Source organism: Vanellus vanellus, assembly GCF_965231255.1.
Source record: "Vanellus vanellus genome assembly, contig: HAP1_SCAFFOLD_62, whole genome shotgun sequence".
NCBI lineage: Eukaryota > Metazoa > Chordata > Aves > Charadriiformes > Charadriidae > Vanellus > Vanellus vanellus.
Window position 1 is genome coordinate 755,974 of NW_028127944.1, and position 15,277 is coordinate 771,250.

General features: G+C 52.6%; 1 protein-coding gene across 1 annotated transcript in view; it reads right to left on the reverse strand.

Moving 5' to 3' along the window:
• Positions 1-1,558: 1,558 nt before the first annotated feature.
• The window catches only part of LOC309684820 (electroneutral sodium bicarbonate exchanger 1-like), a gene marked incomplete at both ends in the record, with an annotated part of 30,051 nt that continues 16,332 nt past the window's right edge, over positions 1,559-15,277 (reverse strand). Inside the window, 22 exons of the mRNA XM_082500677.1 lie at positions 1,559-1,646; positions 2,157-2,254; positions 2,667-2,801; positions 2,902-3,075; positions 4,359-4,427; positions 5,244-5,495; positions 6,092-6,253; positions 6,607-6,720; positions 7,423-7,584; positions 8,468-8,573; positions 8,676-8,921; positions 9,806-9,939; positions 10,074-10,248; positions 10,738-10,829; positions 10,994-11,140; positions 11,575-11,662; positions 12,036-12,193; positions 12,324-12,433; positions 12,580-12,768; positions 13,720-13,880; positions 14,072-14,207; positions 14,611-14,754. Coding sequence (XP_082356803.1) covers positions 1,559-1,646; positions 2,157-2,254; positions 2,667-2,801; positions 2,902-3,075; positions 4,359-4,427; positions 5,244-5,495; positions 6,092-6,253; positions 6,607-6,720; positions 7,423-7,584; positions 8,468-8,573; positions 8,676-8,921; positions 9,806-9,939; positions 10,074-10,248; positions 10,738-10,829; positions 10,994-11,140; positions 11,575-11,662; positions 12,036-12,193; positions 12,324-12,433; positions 12,580-12,768; positions 13,720-13,880; positions 14,072-14,207; positions 14,611-14,754 — 3,140 coding nt within the window. The remainder of the gene's footprint in view (positions 1,647-2,156; positions 2,255-2,666; positions 2,802-2,901; positions 3,076-4,358; positions 4,428-5,243; positions 5,496-6,091; positions 6,254-6,606; positions 6,721-7,422; positions 7,585-8,467; positions 8,574-8,675; positions 8,922-9,805; positions 9,940-10,073; positions 10,249-10,737; positions 10,830-10,993; positions 11,141-11,574; positions 11,663-12,035; positions 12,194-12,323; positions 12,434-12,579; positions 12,769-13,719; positions 13,881-14,071; positions 14,208-14,610; positions 14,755-15,277) is intronic.

The following is a 15,277-nucleotide window of genomic DNA, read 5'->3' on the forward strand; positions in this document are numbered from 1 at the left end:
AAAAGCCGCCTGATTTTGGCCCTGTTTGGGGATGCGCCGCTTCCATCCTTACAGAGCAAACTGATAGATGATTTGTTTTTCTCCCCCCTCCCCATTTAGCAAGAAGCACCAACGTGCCGTTGTCATTTTGGGTCGGTTTGCTGCAGAAAAAGGCTCCCACAGGGGACGGGATAAGCCGATGGCAGGAGGGTCCCTGCACCCATCCCACCGCTGCTGGTGGAGGGCGGCAAGGGGACCTTTTCTTCGGGGTTGTCCTCTCCTCCCGGGCTCCGCGGCCCCACGCCGCAGCCCAACGACCCCACCGAGATGGGAAGAGAGCCCGAGAACCAACTCTGCTCAACAGCTTCTTCCTGCAAAGGGGCAGGAAAAAGGAGGAGGAAAAGGCACCTTCCCACTTGCCTCCGGGCTCATCCCACCCTGCGAGAGGCTTTGTGAGGAGAGGGGAGGAGGAAAAAACACCACAGCGAGAGAGCCAGGGAGGGAAAAGGAAGGAAAGCGGAGGGACAGCGGAGGGGCAGCCCGGGGACACAGAGCCCCAGGTCTCGCCTGGCCGCTCCCGCCACCACCCGGCGGATTGGAGGGGTTTGATCTGAAGCGCTGACTTATATTAATTTAACAGCCGGGGGAGGAGAAGGCGCCATTTCTGCCTTTTGCAGCTTCCAGGCTGACGGCAGAGCCGAAACAAGAAAAATAATTATCATAAAAACAAACAAACAAACCAACAAACAAAAATTCCAAAAACACTCCAGTGTAAAACTGGAGCGCAGGGAGCAAATGCTTTTCCTTCGCCTCGGCCCAACCGCTCGGGCGCTCCGCGCTGCCCCGCCACGGAGGGCATCCCTCTCCTGCCAGGGAGAGACAGAAGGGCGAACTGAAGGCAGGACCCCAAACCAGACCCGAGAACCCGGTCGCGATGAAGAAGAAAGTGGAGAATGCGTCACACACAACAGAAACATTCAGAGTTTATTTTTGGGGAACAAAAGAAAGATAAATAGAAAAGGAGTGAGATATTAAAAAAATAGCACCGAACGATGAAGCGGCAGCAGTCCCTCTACTGCTACAAAACGGCAACAACCCACACACGAACACACGGAGGCGGAACACCACCGAACTCCCACTGACTGTCATGTGCACCTCAGTTTGCTGCTCTGGAGAGAGGGAATGCCTGAAGCACACCAAGGACAGCTGAAACCATCGCCGTGGCTTAAAGGGGAATCCGCCAACTGGAAAACAAAATAAAAGCGGTTTCTGCCCATGTCTGCATGGGCACATCCCCGAGTCACGTTCTCACGCCTCTCCTTCAAAGTCAAGATTCCTAAACATGAAAACTGGAGTTGGGGGGATGGAGGAGAGAGAAAAGGAGGGAGAGCGTCATCAGTGGGGCTGTTGCCCCGCTCGTGGGACCGCGCCGGCAGAGAGGAGCTGGTTCGTGTGCCGCAGCCCTCGCCGCTTGCTCGACATTGCCGGCAAAAAAAGAAAAGCCGTAGGCATGTGCCACAGCTTGCAAAGGAGCACGGCCACGTTCCCACGCGATCCTTTACCTCTTTTCTCCCCAGATTCAGACTGTTTCCATGCTCATAGTGAGAGCCTTCCACACGGGTGTTTTTGATATCTCTTCCGAGATATTAATCTCCGAAGGATCAGTCCTGCAATAAATATTTGAGACAGCAATCCGTGACTGCGGGAACTGATGCCACCCAGCGCATCAGCACCAGCAAGAGGAACGGGGGGGAGGAGAACCAAAGCTGCGCATAAGCACAGCGGGTTGGGCGGGAGGAGGAGGTTTGGAAGGCGAGCCGGAGAGCCGCAGAGCTACAGCTCTGTGCAAAGGCTCTGCACAGAATCCCAGACTGGTCAGGGCTGGAAGGGCCCTCTGGAGCTCACCCAGTCCCACCCCCGCCAGAGCAGGGGCACCTACAGCAGTGGCACAGGACACCTCCAGGCGGGTTTGGAATGGCTCCCGAGTGGGAGACTCCCCCACCTCTCTGCGCAGCCTGTGCCAGCGCTCTGCCGCCCGCCCTGCCCATAAATTTGCTCTTCCCGCCAAGCTGAGTGCATGGCGCTGGGATGCTCAGCAAAGATAAACGTGGAGAAAATTCTGCCAACCCCCTTCAGGCTAATCTTGCCGGGGGTCCTGCTGCTTGGTGGGGCTTTACCTGTCGCTGCTTGGCTTTGGGATATCCGCGGTGCTGCTCTTGCCCAGCTGCAGCCGAACGGAGTTTGCAGCAGCAGCTTCCATCATCTCCTGGGACTCCTGACATAAAAAGGGACAAATCAAAGTTGTCTGTCTATGATCGAAGTGGAGATAAACTGAACACCCAGCAAAACCCACATGCTGCCCTCTCCTTCTGACCTTCTGTTAGCGCAGCCGGGGAAGGACCTTTCACTCCAAACATTTTGGGAGGGGGTTAAAACCACCCGTATGAGCAAATCTTTCCATCATAATTATAATGTTTATTATAAATGGCACCTTTAAAAATTGTACCGCTATTCAAGTGTTAAGCTCACTGCTAATTTAAAAAGTTATGATGCGGGATCCAGGCTGTCAGGATCTATTTCTATTGAGTTCGGATCTTCCCCCAACATTTCAAGAGAAGCTGTGACGGAAAGAGGCAATCTCAGAGCCCGAGGGAGACACCCACCCCCGAGCACTCAGCAAGCATCACCTCTTCTTCTTTGGCTTCATTTTTGGCATCGGCCAACTTCTTCCTGCTTTCTGGCATAAGGTCATCCAAAAAGCTGAGCTCCCGCTTTGAGAAGCAGAAGTCCATCACTTTCCGGACAAACACGAGAGCCAAAACCTTCACAAAATAAGAAGGAAGAGGGGGTGAGGTCTGAGATGATGTTACATCTCACTCCGACGCTGCAAATGTCCCACTGCTGAGCGGCACCGGCTCTTACCATCATGGGAAAGATGATGGCAGCACGGGACACCTTGATGGCCCAGAGCAGGACGAGGCAGATGAGCTGGATCATGGTGAAGAAATGCACTTTCCGCAAGGGAACGTGCCGCAGGTAGATGAAATCCGGCTGGTGTTTTGCCGGCATCCAAAAGAGCTTCAAGCGGTCGAAGAACTGCAAAATAAAAGCGGAAAAGTTACCCCTTGGGGCTGCGGAAAGTTTCCGGCCCTGTTGGCACGTGGAATGAGTTTTCAGGATCTCGCGTGCAGTGAGAAATCCTGGATCCCACTTTGTTCCTCCCGGGAGCAGCACCCGTTTTCCCTTTGCTCCATCTATAAACCAGTGTGCCCATGAGAGCTGCCCACCAAATTGCAATTATTCCACGTCCTTCTATTATAGAATCACAGAAGGGTTTCGGTTGGAAGGGACCTCGAAGATCATCCAGTCCCACCCCCTGCCCTGGGCAGGGACACCTCCCACCAGCCCAGGTTGCTCCAAGCCCCATCCAACCTGGCCTTGAACACCTCCAGGGATGGGGCAGCCACAGATTCTCAGGGCAACCTGCGCTGGTGCCTCACCACCCTCACAGGGAAAAATTTCTCCCTGATATCTCATCTCAATCTGCCCTCTGTCAGTGTCAAACCATCCCCCCTCGTCCCATTGCTCCCCTCCCTCATCCAGAGTCCCTCCCCAACTCTCCTGGAGCCCCTTTAGGCACTGGAAGGGGCTCTGAGGGCTCCCCGGAGCCTTCTCTTCTCCGGGCTGAACACCCCCACCTCTCCCAGCCTGTCCTCCCAGCAGAGGGGCTCCAGCCCTCCCAGCAGCTCCAGGGCCTCCTCTGGCCCCGCTCCACCAGGTCCATGGCTCTCCTGTGCTGTGGTCCCAGAGTTGGAGGCAGCACTGCAGGGGGTCTCCCCAGAGCAGAGCACAGCAGAGGGTACAATCCCCCCCTCACCCTGCCGGCCACACTGCTGATGCAGCCCAGGATGCGGTCGGCCTTCTGGGCTGCGATCGCGCATTGCCGGCTCACGGTGAGCTTCTCATCAGTCCGTACCCCCAGGTCCTTCTCCTCATACCATCTCCCCCTCCCCCTCCCTGTTCTTCTATAAAAATATATGTTTAATATATTCTATTCTTCTGTTTGTTATTTGGCATTTCTCAGCCCACTCAATCCCCCAGTGAGGATTCCCACCGGCAGTAGAAATCGCCTTCGCTTTGCACTGAATTCCCCCATTTTCACCACACCAAACACTGCCCTGTCCCAAACCGTGACGCAGAGCGCGCTGAACTTGCCTGGTCCTCCCGCCCTACGTACCTCCTGTGCCCCCACCAATCTTTTCCTTATACAAAATACTTTCACTGCCTGATTTTGGGGAGGTTTTCTCCCACACCACTGCTTTTTTCCTGCTTCTCTGGAGATGACACAGCAGGGAGCTGCACGCTGTAAGAGTCCGTACCTGAATCCCTCTGAGCGACGACACACCCATGTAGAGAAAGACACCATAAAGCACAGGCATGGGTATAAACTGGGAAATTAAAAAAAAAAAAAATGCAATAATTTATTTTTTTAATTGTTTTTTTCAGTATTACTGCTCTCTTCTAGAGGCACTGCCTAAAATTGCCTAAAGCTTTCCAGTTTCCACAGGGTTAGAGATGTTTCAGCTCTCAACCCGTAGAGGTTTTGTGCGTGCGAGTGAGTGAGTGTATGCTCTGCTTTAGGCAGAGCATTTAGTTACGTTTCATTAGAATAATCTAATAAATTTTTAGTTACGTTTCATTAGAATACTCCTGTTTTCCTGAAAGGTTGGAGGAAAATAGGTCATTTCACCCATGAAACTGTACGCCACGTTCTGTGACGGCAGAAGAACATTTCTACACATTTTTGTGGCAACACGCAAAAGCGAAGTGCCTCCTTTTAGCCTAGAGCTGAGGTGACTTTGTGGGAGGAACACACAAGGAAGCCCACGGGGATGATTTTGGTGTGTTTAGCTACTGGGAACGGCTGTTGGGAGGCATTTGGGGGAGCCAATTGCATCCCATAAGGTGCTGCCTGCTTGAAAGAGAGCAGTGTACTGGTCTGAATCCACTTCGTCGTAACCCATAAACACAGGTGGGCCTGAGAGACACCTGGGAATGAAAGCAGTTGTCCTGCTCGCTTGCCTCGAGGACACCAAACTGGTGGAAAGGGTAACTGAGGCTGGTTCCCACCGTGGGCCAAGCCTCAAGGTTTGGGATCGCCTCCTCCTCTGCTCCACACCTACTCAGGCCTGGAGGGAGGGGATGGTTTTTGTCAAACCTCCAAAAAGCTCACGCTTGTTGGGCGTTTTGCATTTTCCTCTTACCTTTAACACCGAAGTGAAGAAGACAGAGCAGCCCATGAGCACAAAGATCATCAAGCCGGTGACTCTCTGCTCTCGTATCCCCAGAAACTTGGGTTGTTCTCCTGGAGCTGAGCAGCCAGACTCCACTTTGAGGCTATTGACGTGGGTGATGGACAGGACAGTCGCAGCCACAAACCAGGGCAGCCCCATCACGGAGCACACCCCGAGCATCACGGCCACCATGAAAAGGTCCAGGTGGTACCCGCATCCTTTCTGTGGGCAGCAAAACAAGGAACAGAGCATCCCACAGCACAAGAGCGAGGACAACGTCGCGACTCAGACTCAAACCCTACTTGGGCGCAAGTCACCCTCTTGAAAATTTAAGAGAAGAATTGGCAAAAATAAGGATGGATCCGGTCTTTGCGCAAGCACCTTGCATGAAAATCTGGCAGGAGTTCAGACCAAGTGGATTTGGGAGGTTTGTGCAATAGCTACTTCTCAAACAAACACACAAACAAACAGACTATTTTCATTCATAAAGAAATTTCTACTGCTTGTAAGCAAGATGTGACCCCGAGTTATCCCTGGCAGTGCGTCAAAACAGTTCGTTCCCCCAGCTCCTGCTGGCATTCTGAAACAAAAACACGCTTCTATAGTGCTCGAAAATTAATTTGCTCCTCCAAAAGATTGCTCATCTGAACTGCCCTCGTTTGCTCCCTGTGACATCACTAATCCAGCAGAGCATCCTGCCACACAGCCTGACCTTGTCCCAAACCAACGCCTTCACAAAGCACTTGGCATAGGAGCTTCTCCCCACACCTGCAGCCCAGAGTGGGGTGGGGATGGGGTCAGCTCTTGCAGCCCCTTACCTTCAGCTTGTGCTCCTTCCTGTTGACAATGACAGACGTGATCTGCTGGTCCATGAATATCAAGATGGTGCAGAGCAGAGCTGGGATGGGCGCGGCCAACACCGTCCACCAAGGGTTGGGCCCTATGGGGTTGACCAACCACCCGCGGTCGTCTCTGGTAGGCTGCAACAAAGCCAAAACACACATCAGGATCAACTCCCAGCCCAGCCACTTCACTGGCTTTGATTTTCCTCTCCATCGCTGTGCCGCCTCATCTCCTGGCCCTGCCTTCGTGTCACCCTCTCCTACGGGGTTCAGCAGTGCCAGCGTCCTCGTCGCAAGCACCTATAGATACTTCTGTAGGTATCAAGTTTTGGGGCTGGCGTCTTCTTTCCAGAAGGAAACGATGCATTCGGAGGTGGAAGAGGAGATGGTAACACCACCAGCATCCCCAGACTCAGCCCTGTCCTGTCCCAGCATCACCCTGTGGCATCCCCAAGGGCCGAAAGCGGCTCCACACCAAAACACCCCATTACCTTGAACATGTGGGGGACGTGGAGCTTCGGCGATGGGATCCCAACCAGGAAGTCAATGAGGACCATGATGACGATGGTGAGGAAGACACCAAAGTCACTGACTGTGGACCGTACCTGGGGCAAGAAAGCAGAGCTGAAAGGGACAGCACAAACGGGGCCATACCGTGAGATGGAAAAGTTAAAGACATCAACAGCATTAAGGCTGGTTAACAAATTCCCACCACTCTGAGAAGATGCAGCCAAATCCCTCGTTTGGATAGTGTTGCTGTGTTTGTACCTGCAAGATCTGGTGTCAGGCAATAAAAAAAGTTTAATTAGGTGGAAAAGGGTGGTTTAAATTCAAACTTAAAAAAAAAGCCAATAAATATTAAAAAATAATGAAACAGACGTCTGCCACTACAGCTGCACTCACAGCTACAATGGGAATAAGGCACTGAGGCATCATTTGCTCCTCAAAAGGAAGAAACAGTGTCTTTTGTGTCTTTTTCTATGGCAGTTCCTCATTTGAATCAACTTTCCCCTTGGGCACACAAGGTGAAAAAAAACACAAATGAAAATACAACAAACAACCAACTTTGGAAGACCGATTTCCCACTGCCTGGGGAAAAAACCACTCCGGGGCAGGTCACGAGGCAGGTGGGAAACGCTACGATCGTTTTGCACTCCTGGAAATGAGTGAGAGACATCCAAGTTTGGCCTTCAAGGTCCAATATTTCCCAGTTTGACCAAGCGGTGGCAAACACTGCTTAGTGCTCCGGGAAAGCCATTTTGGGAAATGAGTGTGGAGACTGCTGCTGGCCACCGTCTTCTACCTACTCTGGTCGGGAAGTAGCGGCTGGTTTTAAACTTCTTCAATAAGCCCGACAGGACAAAGGTGGAGAAGAAGAGGATGCAGCACCAGAAGAGGACATCGGGCGTGTAGGGGCCATCGTGTCCACAGGCAGGTCCACGAAACTCTCCATGCAAATACCGACATTCCTGGGGAAACAGAGCATCAGGACACAAAGGTAGTGCACATGCGTCAAGGAAACCTCGGATAACTAGGGGGTTTGGAGGATCTTGCTCCAAGATCTGTGACCTCGGGACTGCTGCAGCTAGCGGAGATTTATATTTAACGATCAACAGCAGCTGAATAAGTGACACATGGAACTACACAGACAGCGGAGAGAGGAGATGTGATGGGACACTGTACCACAGACCTATGGCACATCCTCTGCTTGAACAGCAGGTAACCGTGGCTGAAGAAGACACCAGAGGGGAAGGAAACACTGGGAACTCTTGGGGAGAGTGAAAGAGGGAACGGGGAAGGAGGGCTAAGACAACAGTGACAGGAAAGGAGAAGAGACAAATTGTCCCTTCCCAGGGTCGGGCTCACAGGACACGGCCAAGGGGGGTGAAGATGTCCATAAGAGCGTCCCACCCTGTGCCTGAGCTCTGCTTCCAGCAACAATGGCCCAAGGGGCTGCTCAGACATGCAAGTTTATGCACGTACCTTCAGACAGCGCTGAGTAAGAAAGCAAGGCCTGGAGTTACTAGGAACCAATGAAGGAAGCTAATTACAGCCTTCAAGCATGAACTTAAGTCCTCCAACTTCTCCAATAACCAAAGCACCCACTGAACCTTGCTCCCAGACAGAACCGCTGTCCTGAGGATAACAGTTATTGCCCACCATGTCAGGGATGAGGTGAACTCTCCTTCCCAGGCCCAAGGAGGTTAAACACACTGAAGTAATGACTTTTCAGAGCAGCACTGGCACAAGTTGAAGCCCACCATCACCTGAAGGGCTCTGAGCTTTGCACCAGGCCAGTGCCCCTGGACCCTGCGGCCGCAGCACGAGGAAGCAGTGACTCGGGGCACTTACAGTCACCGTGAGGTTCTCCCAGGTGATGCCAGACACATTGATCTTGTTGCTCTCCCAGAACTGCAGGGTTTCGTTGCTGGGATGGGTCGGTGCCTCACACTTACAGCTGGGAGGAGAGAAGCCAAGACAGGGGTGAGGGGAAGGCGATGGAGGTGCAGCCCTGAGCTCCTGCCAAGGGGCAGCGGCACTTTAGGAGGAAGAAACCCACTAGGAGATGGTGAGGAAGTCCAGCTTGCTGTGCGTCTGCACAGGGTAGGTCTCTCGCAGGTGACTCAGCTTCTCCAGAGCCTCATAGATGAAGATGATGCAGATGAGGGAGGCGAAGGCTTCTTCGGTGAAGCGGGTGATGTAGCACACCAAAGAGCTAGCATCGGTGGCCACCAGCACTATGCAGAAGAAGGCGGTCCACAGCCCGATGCATGCCCGGAGAGAGAGATAAGAGAGCGCGTAGTCCCTGGGAAAGCAAAAGAAAACGCAGGGTGGAGAGGGCAGCAAGAGGCTCCGAGCCGTGCCTTCCTTCGGGGAAAGTCGGCAGCAATTCAGGAGCGTGTCAAGGCTGCGGATGGTAAATGCAGTTTCCGGTCCTACTACAGACAGCCTTGGGGCTGCGGCACAGGGTGTGGGCCCGCAGGAGGAGAGGCTAATTAATCCTTATTTAACAATGACCTTGTGTTAATGCCTCGGAGGCTAATTGAGGTCAGGTCCCTGTTGTGGAAGGTGGTGTTCTCCCACATCACCCCAATGCCCTAACAGCGAAACCGGCTGGGTTTGCACCCAGTTACCTGCTGCCAGCAAGTTGGGGCTTCATAATAAATTTAATTGCAATAAGGGGGTTAATCTCCCATCACAGTTGCCACAACAAAAAGACTGTCATGGAAAATATCCATTTCGCGTGAAAAGCTCCTGCTTTCTCAAAAATCATCAAAACATTTGACCAGAAAACTCTTTGGATATGTGGGTAAAATATATTTCCACTTCCAGCAAAAATCATACAAAAAAGTGCCCGAGTTTGTACTGAGAGGAAAGCAAATCTTCCCTCATTCCCAAACCAGAGTCATTTGTCTCATCTTCCCTGTGCAGTCCATCTCGGGCATCCACATCCTTGTGGTTTCTCCTCCTCCTGCTCTTTCACTTTAACCCTAAAAACCCCGAACCACCCATCCATCCTTCAGAGACCGAGGGCTCCTGCACCGTCACATACTAAAGCAGCAGCGCGTGATGTCTGTGACACAGAAGACAACTTAAATCTACCAACTACCACTAAGAAAAACATCCTTTCTCCATCCCTGCCTTCTTCCAAAGGCGCTCGCAGCACCTGGCCGCAGCAGCCAGCCTTACTTGCAGAATTTGTAGAGGATCTTCTCGAACACGAGGACGGGGCCGGTGCTGCCGAGGATGGTGAGAGGTTGGCCAGCAAAGAGGGAATACACCACGCCGGTCATGGATGCGCCCAGCAGCGACTCCATGGCACTCTGTCCGGGGAAGAGAGGCAGCAGCGAGTAATTAAATCATTAGGGGGAAAAAAACAAGTGCAAATTCACTGCAGCAAGGACTTTTGCATGAGTGTTGTCCTCCCCCGTGCCACCCAACAGAGAGAGGTGCTCACTATGTGGCCGTTGGTCGCCTCCCCCAGCAGTCCCCCGAAGGTGATGATGGGGGACATGCAGGCACAGTAGAGGAACAGGAAGGACGCCAGACACTGCAGGCTCAGACCATCCCGAAAGTCACTCCAGAACCAGGGGGCTTTTCGCTTCACATCCCGGATCAAACCGCCAAAGAGCCTGGAGGAAGGAAAAAAAAAACAAAACAACATTTTCGTGGAAGACAGCGTTGAGTTTTCTTGGCTGAGGAAGGACAATCACAAGCACAGAGTAACTTCCGTTGCTAAAAAGAAGTCTCCTTCTCCCATTTTAGCCCCAGTAGAAACTGAGGCATACAAAAAACCCCTCCAACAAAAAGAAAAGGAGACCAAACCTGAGAGCCCGTCCCCTCTTATTGCAACAGTCCCTCACTTTGAGAAGCAGCAGAGCTCTACCTGGAGGTACTTACACATCTGCTTCCACCCCAAAGCAAGAAAACCTGTGTGCAACCATGCTGCGGCTCAGCCCAGCTGCCCGAATGTCCCACCCACCCAGCCCAGGGGACCAAGCTGGGAACCTGGAGCCCCTTCACTGACCCAGTTAACCCCAAAACTCTGCTAGAAGGGAGGTGCACACTCAGATTTTAGGGGCAAACAGAAAAACACCCCACCAAACTATTTCAGTTCACACCTTCCTGTCCGCTCCAGTTCAGGACCGCTGTGTTTCTCCAGCTTGCTGTGAGAAGCGCTGTCATCGAGAGCTTCTGGCAACTTCCTTTTTTCCTGTTAAAATGCAAATAAGATAAAGATATGTCTTTGCAGCCACTGGCTTGTTTTGCTTTTTGGGCTGGGTACGTGACCTGTGAATTTGGGCCCCTGAGCAGCACCCCCAGCTGTGCTGCCCTCCTGCCTGTCCTCCTCGTGCCTCCTTCTGCCGCAGCACTCACCTGCGAAGGGACGTTTTTCGGGGGCTCAATTCGGATGGAGGGATCCCACTCTCCTGGCGGCAAAACCATGACCTGATCCAGAAACTCATCGATGCCAGCCACCAGGTCAGCCCGGTTCTTGGCTTTATAGGCAACGTCGTGGAAAACCTGCCGTAGGAGACAACCTGGTGAGAGCATGACCCATCTCGGATGTCCTAACCAGTGTAATAAGCTCTTGGCTAAATGCAAGGTCATTTCCCCCAAATCGCCTGTTGGAAGTGGCAGGAAATATTCCCCCCAAAGCAAAAATCTGTGCATCACAGTATTTGTAACCATCTCCACCAGGCTCCCGTCCCCCATGGCACACCACAGCCTTCTGCTTCAAGAGGAGAAGTTTCACTGGCCCTGGCAATGCCACCACTGGGGACAGCATGCTGGGGACCCTGGGGAGAAGGATGAGGCGCGGGCTGCAGCCCAGGTGGGATTTTAGCCTCCTGCAGGCAGCTAAGAGAGACAACAAACCCTCTTCCTCACTACTACAGAGACAGGGAGAGGTGAAGCCCCAAAAAAATGACCCAGAGATATCTCTTATCTCGTCACACCTCATCCGTCATGATAGTAGCCATGGACCTGCCGATCTCATGGTACTGATGGGCTTTTCCTCCTGGTCCAAGCAAAACAAACAGGAACCTAGGCAAGAAAACCAAAATGAGAGAGAAGAACATGGCCTCACTCAAAGGGCACCCAAGGAAATCCCTGGGAGCTCCCAGCCCAGAGCGTGGCTCCAGGGGGGACGTGTAGGCTCACCGACTCCGGTGATGAATTTGAAACGCATCAAAACCAAACACAAATTTGAGGTTTGGACCAACTTTCATTAAAATTGGCCAATGGGTTTAAAAGCTCCAGCAGGGAAGGGAGGAATGAAAGCAGGGAGATGTGGGTGGGAGAAACGTGCTTGCTCCCACTGGCTGTGTTCCCCTGGGACGCCCAACTGATGCATGAATTTGGTGTTTTGTTGTGGTGGTTTTTTTTTAAATAAAAACTTTGCGCTTCTCATTCAGACCTCGTTGGGATGGGAACTTCCATCATGCCCGAGAGGAGGACAGCTGGGCTCAGGCGGACAAATGCCACGATGGGCTGGCGAAGGAAATCCAGCTCTCCTACGAGCACGCTGCACGCTTCAGCCCCGGTGGGAATTTTCTTCATGAAGCGCAGCTCCGCCTGGGCACGACAAGGGATTTTCAGCCATTACCCCAAAAGCAAAGCCCACAGCACTCTGCAGAACACTCTGCAGCCAAGTTTGCAAGAGCAAATCTGGCCTAAAAGCGTAAGAAAGCTACGAGTGTCTCACCTTGCTTAGATCCATCGGATGGCTGTCATGGTTCACCCCATTTTTAGCTTCTGCAGTGGTGGGAGATGGATGAGGAGTGAGTGTTTGGGTTGGGAGGAGAAAGAAAGACACTGAGAAAGACAGGCAAGGAGCAATCGGGACACTTCTCCTTTGCCGGGAGAAGTCTAATGGGGCCAAAGCCCTGCAGAAACCTTCACCTGGTGCCAAAGCCTGGCAGAAACCCTCACTGGGTACCAAACCCTACAGGAACCCTCACCTGGCTTGCCAAGGGGATGCACGTCTAACTGCTTCTTGCTCATGTCAGCAAATGAGCAGACGATGGGGAGAAGGTTGTTTCTTTTCTTCTCGTTCTGATGGTGATGCTTCTTCAAAAGCACTTCTCGAACTTTCGCCCGCGTGCACTCATCAAACTCTGCGGACTGCTCTTGCTGGCCCAGGATCATATCTGGAGATGGCAACGGGAAACGAAGCCGTCAGAGCAGAAAGTCCCCAAGTCCCGACCCCTCAAGCCCCCGGCGAAGGCTGCGCCACGCAGGATACCCTAACGTGGGCTCAGCCTTGCTTAGCAAGACGTTTTAATGCAGTTCAGCCTTTGCAGCGAAAGGAAGAATTCTCTTTTGCTAAAAGCCATCATCAAAGTGCTTATTCATCACTCCGCTCAGATAATTATTCCCCATCCTAGATAATGACATTTTTTTGCCCGATCTGGCGTTTCTAGACAGACTCTCTAGACTCGACACATTTCAACAAATTATAAGCAATCTCTATCACAGACTTTCCCAGAGTTTCCTTTGCCCATCGACTGCAATTTGGCAAGCCCGGGGAGAAACGTGCTAATAACGGCTCCGATTTCTCCAGCTCTTGCAAGGGCTGAATGGAGACCTGCCAGTCAAAGATAATTTCTCCAAAGCCGCTTTTTCAATTAACTTCAATTATCTTCCCCACAGAAATATGCTGCTTGGTCACCTGCCAGATAAACTCTGCCTTTAAAGCTCTTAAATCCTGGATGTTAAGGCAATAGGAAAAAAAACCAAAACAAAGAACGGGAGGAAACAGCTTGTAGTAAGTAGTTTATTTAAGGAGGTTCAGCTCTTACGCAGACTCCGTGTTCCTGAGAGCAGCCTGCCAAGGCCTGACACTCCTTTCTGGCCGGAGAATATTCTCTAATCGCCTCTCTGACCCCACAAATTGCTTTCAAAAGGCTCCCATACTGGGAGAAAAAGCTGATGTGACTGTTGTACACCCAGTCTACATCCAAAAAGCAACCCACCACTTAAAAACACAGCGGAGGTTCTGGAAAAGGACGTGCCATTGGGGCAGGGTTTGATACGGGAGTGAAGGGCACCGCGGCAAATTGAGCTCGGCCGTTCCCGGCGGGTCGCAGCGTGCTCAGTACCTGCGATCTCTTCGATGCTGTTGGCACAAACATCCAGCAGCACCATCCCGTTCATGATGCAGCTCCGCAGCTCGAAGAGGCTGTGCAAGGACAGCGTGGCCACGTAGGGCTTGCTCCAGCGCTCACCACCATCTTCCACGTCCTCCTCAAACTTCAGCCACCTGCGGACATCGGGCACGATCAGCCCCGTTGCAAGAAAACAGCCTCAGCTCTGCAACCCCTTTGGTGCAGCTACGGGGCGGCAAGAGGAGAAGGCTCCGCGCATCGGCACCTGCAGCTGCAAAAGCTTCGCGTCCCGGAGAGCGGAAGGCAGAGCCCACAGCTGCCACCGCAGCCGGCAGCAGGGATTTACCTTGCCGTTTCCTTCCACTCGGCATCTTCACCCTCCTTCAGGAAGATCTCATCCAGCTCAGTGAACAAGTGGTGGGGAACGTGCTGCTCGTCCTCCTCGGTGCTGAGGATGAACTGCACCCGCTGGGATGGGGTGTCTGGGGGCAGAAGATAAATCCCGTTACCACACCTGCATTCGACCCATCACGCTCACACACAAAGTGGCCATCGATCAGCACCAGTTCAGCCCTAAATATTGGGCTAGCCCCTCTCCCCCGGGTCTGGCCGGGCTTGCACAGAGCCACGGAGAAGGAGAAGCATCTGTTCCACCTCTGCATAAGGACGGGCCACTTTCCTTCCCCACGTTTCCATTTTTAATGGCAGGATCCCTCTAAGGAAGACCAGCCTCAATCCATTATGCCTTCAACTGCCTCCCAAATAACGCCACTTTCCCTCAGAAGAACAGCAAACCACACAAATCAGCCACACAGACCTGCTTGCAGAGGACCCCGGCACCCATGCAGCCCCGAGAAGGCTCGTGAACGCTGCGGCGGGACTTACAGTGGTAGCCCTGCTCCGTCGGGGCACAGTCCTTCTCCCTTTCCTTCTTCTGATGCTTCTGGCGGTGGGGTCGGTGGTGCCAGTGGCACCGGTGGCTTTGCCTCACCAGAGGCATCCGCACGCCCACGGACAGGGTGCGGTGGCCTGCGAAAAAAGCAGTGTTCGCATCACTCTCGATATTGCGGAGACGGTTGACGCCGCTGCCACGATTAAACCAGCACATCCATCCCAGGAGGAAACACCAACTTCTCTTCGTTTTAGTTTCACTGCATCCCTGAATGTCAGAGACCCCTCCCTTTTTCCAAGCCTGTTTTACTCTAACTTTGCAACAACAGAGCAACAACAAGCGATGGCTCCGGGTCACCTAAAAGTGCCCTGAAAGTATCAACCCTTGTCTAAAATTCCAGCTTCGGCTGGACAACACTCAGGCCTGCTCATTAAGCAGCGACAGAAGGTAATTATTTTTAAAATCTTTGTATGGCACAAGGCAACAAGAGGATATCCAATCAGTCCTGTGATAATGAAGTCTGGAACAAAAAAAAAAGAAAATCACAGCCCTGTGTCTGCAGCCATCAACTTATTCTCCTGACCTCTCCAAGCCAAGAGCAGCCTCTGAGAAAACAAGCTGGGAACTACCAAGCTCTGTGGCCAACGCTCACACCGCAGA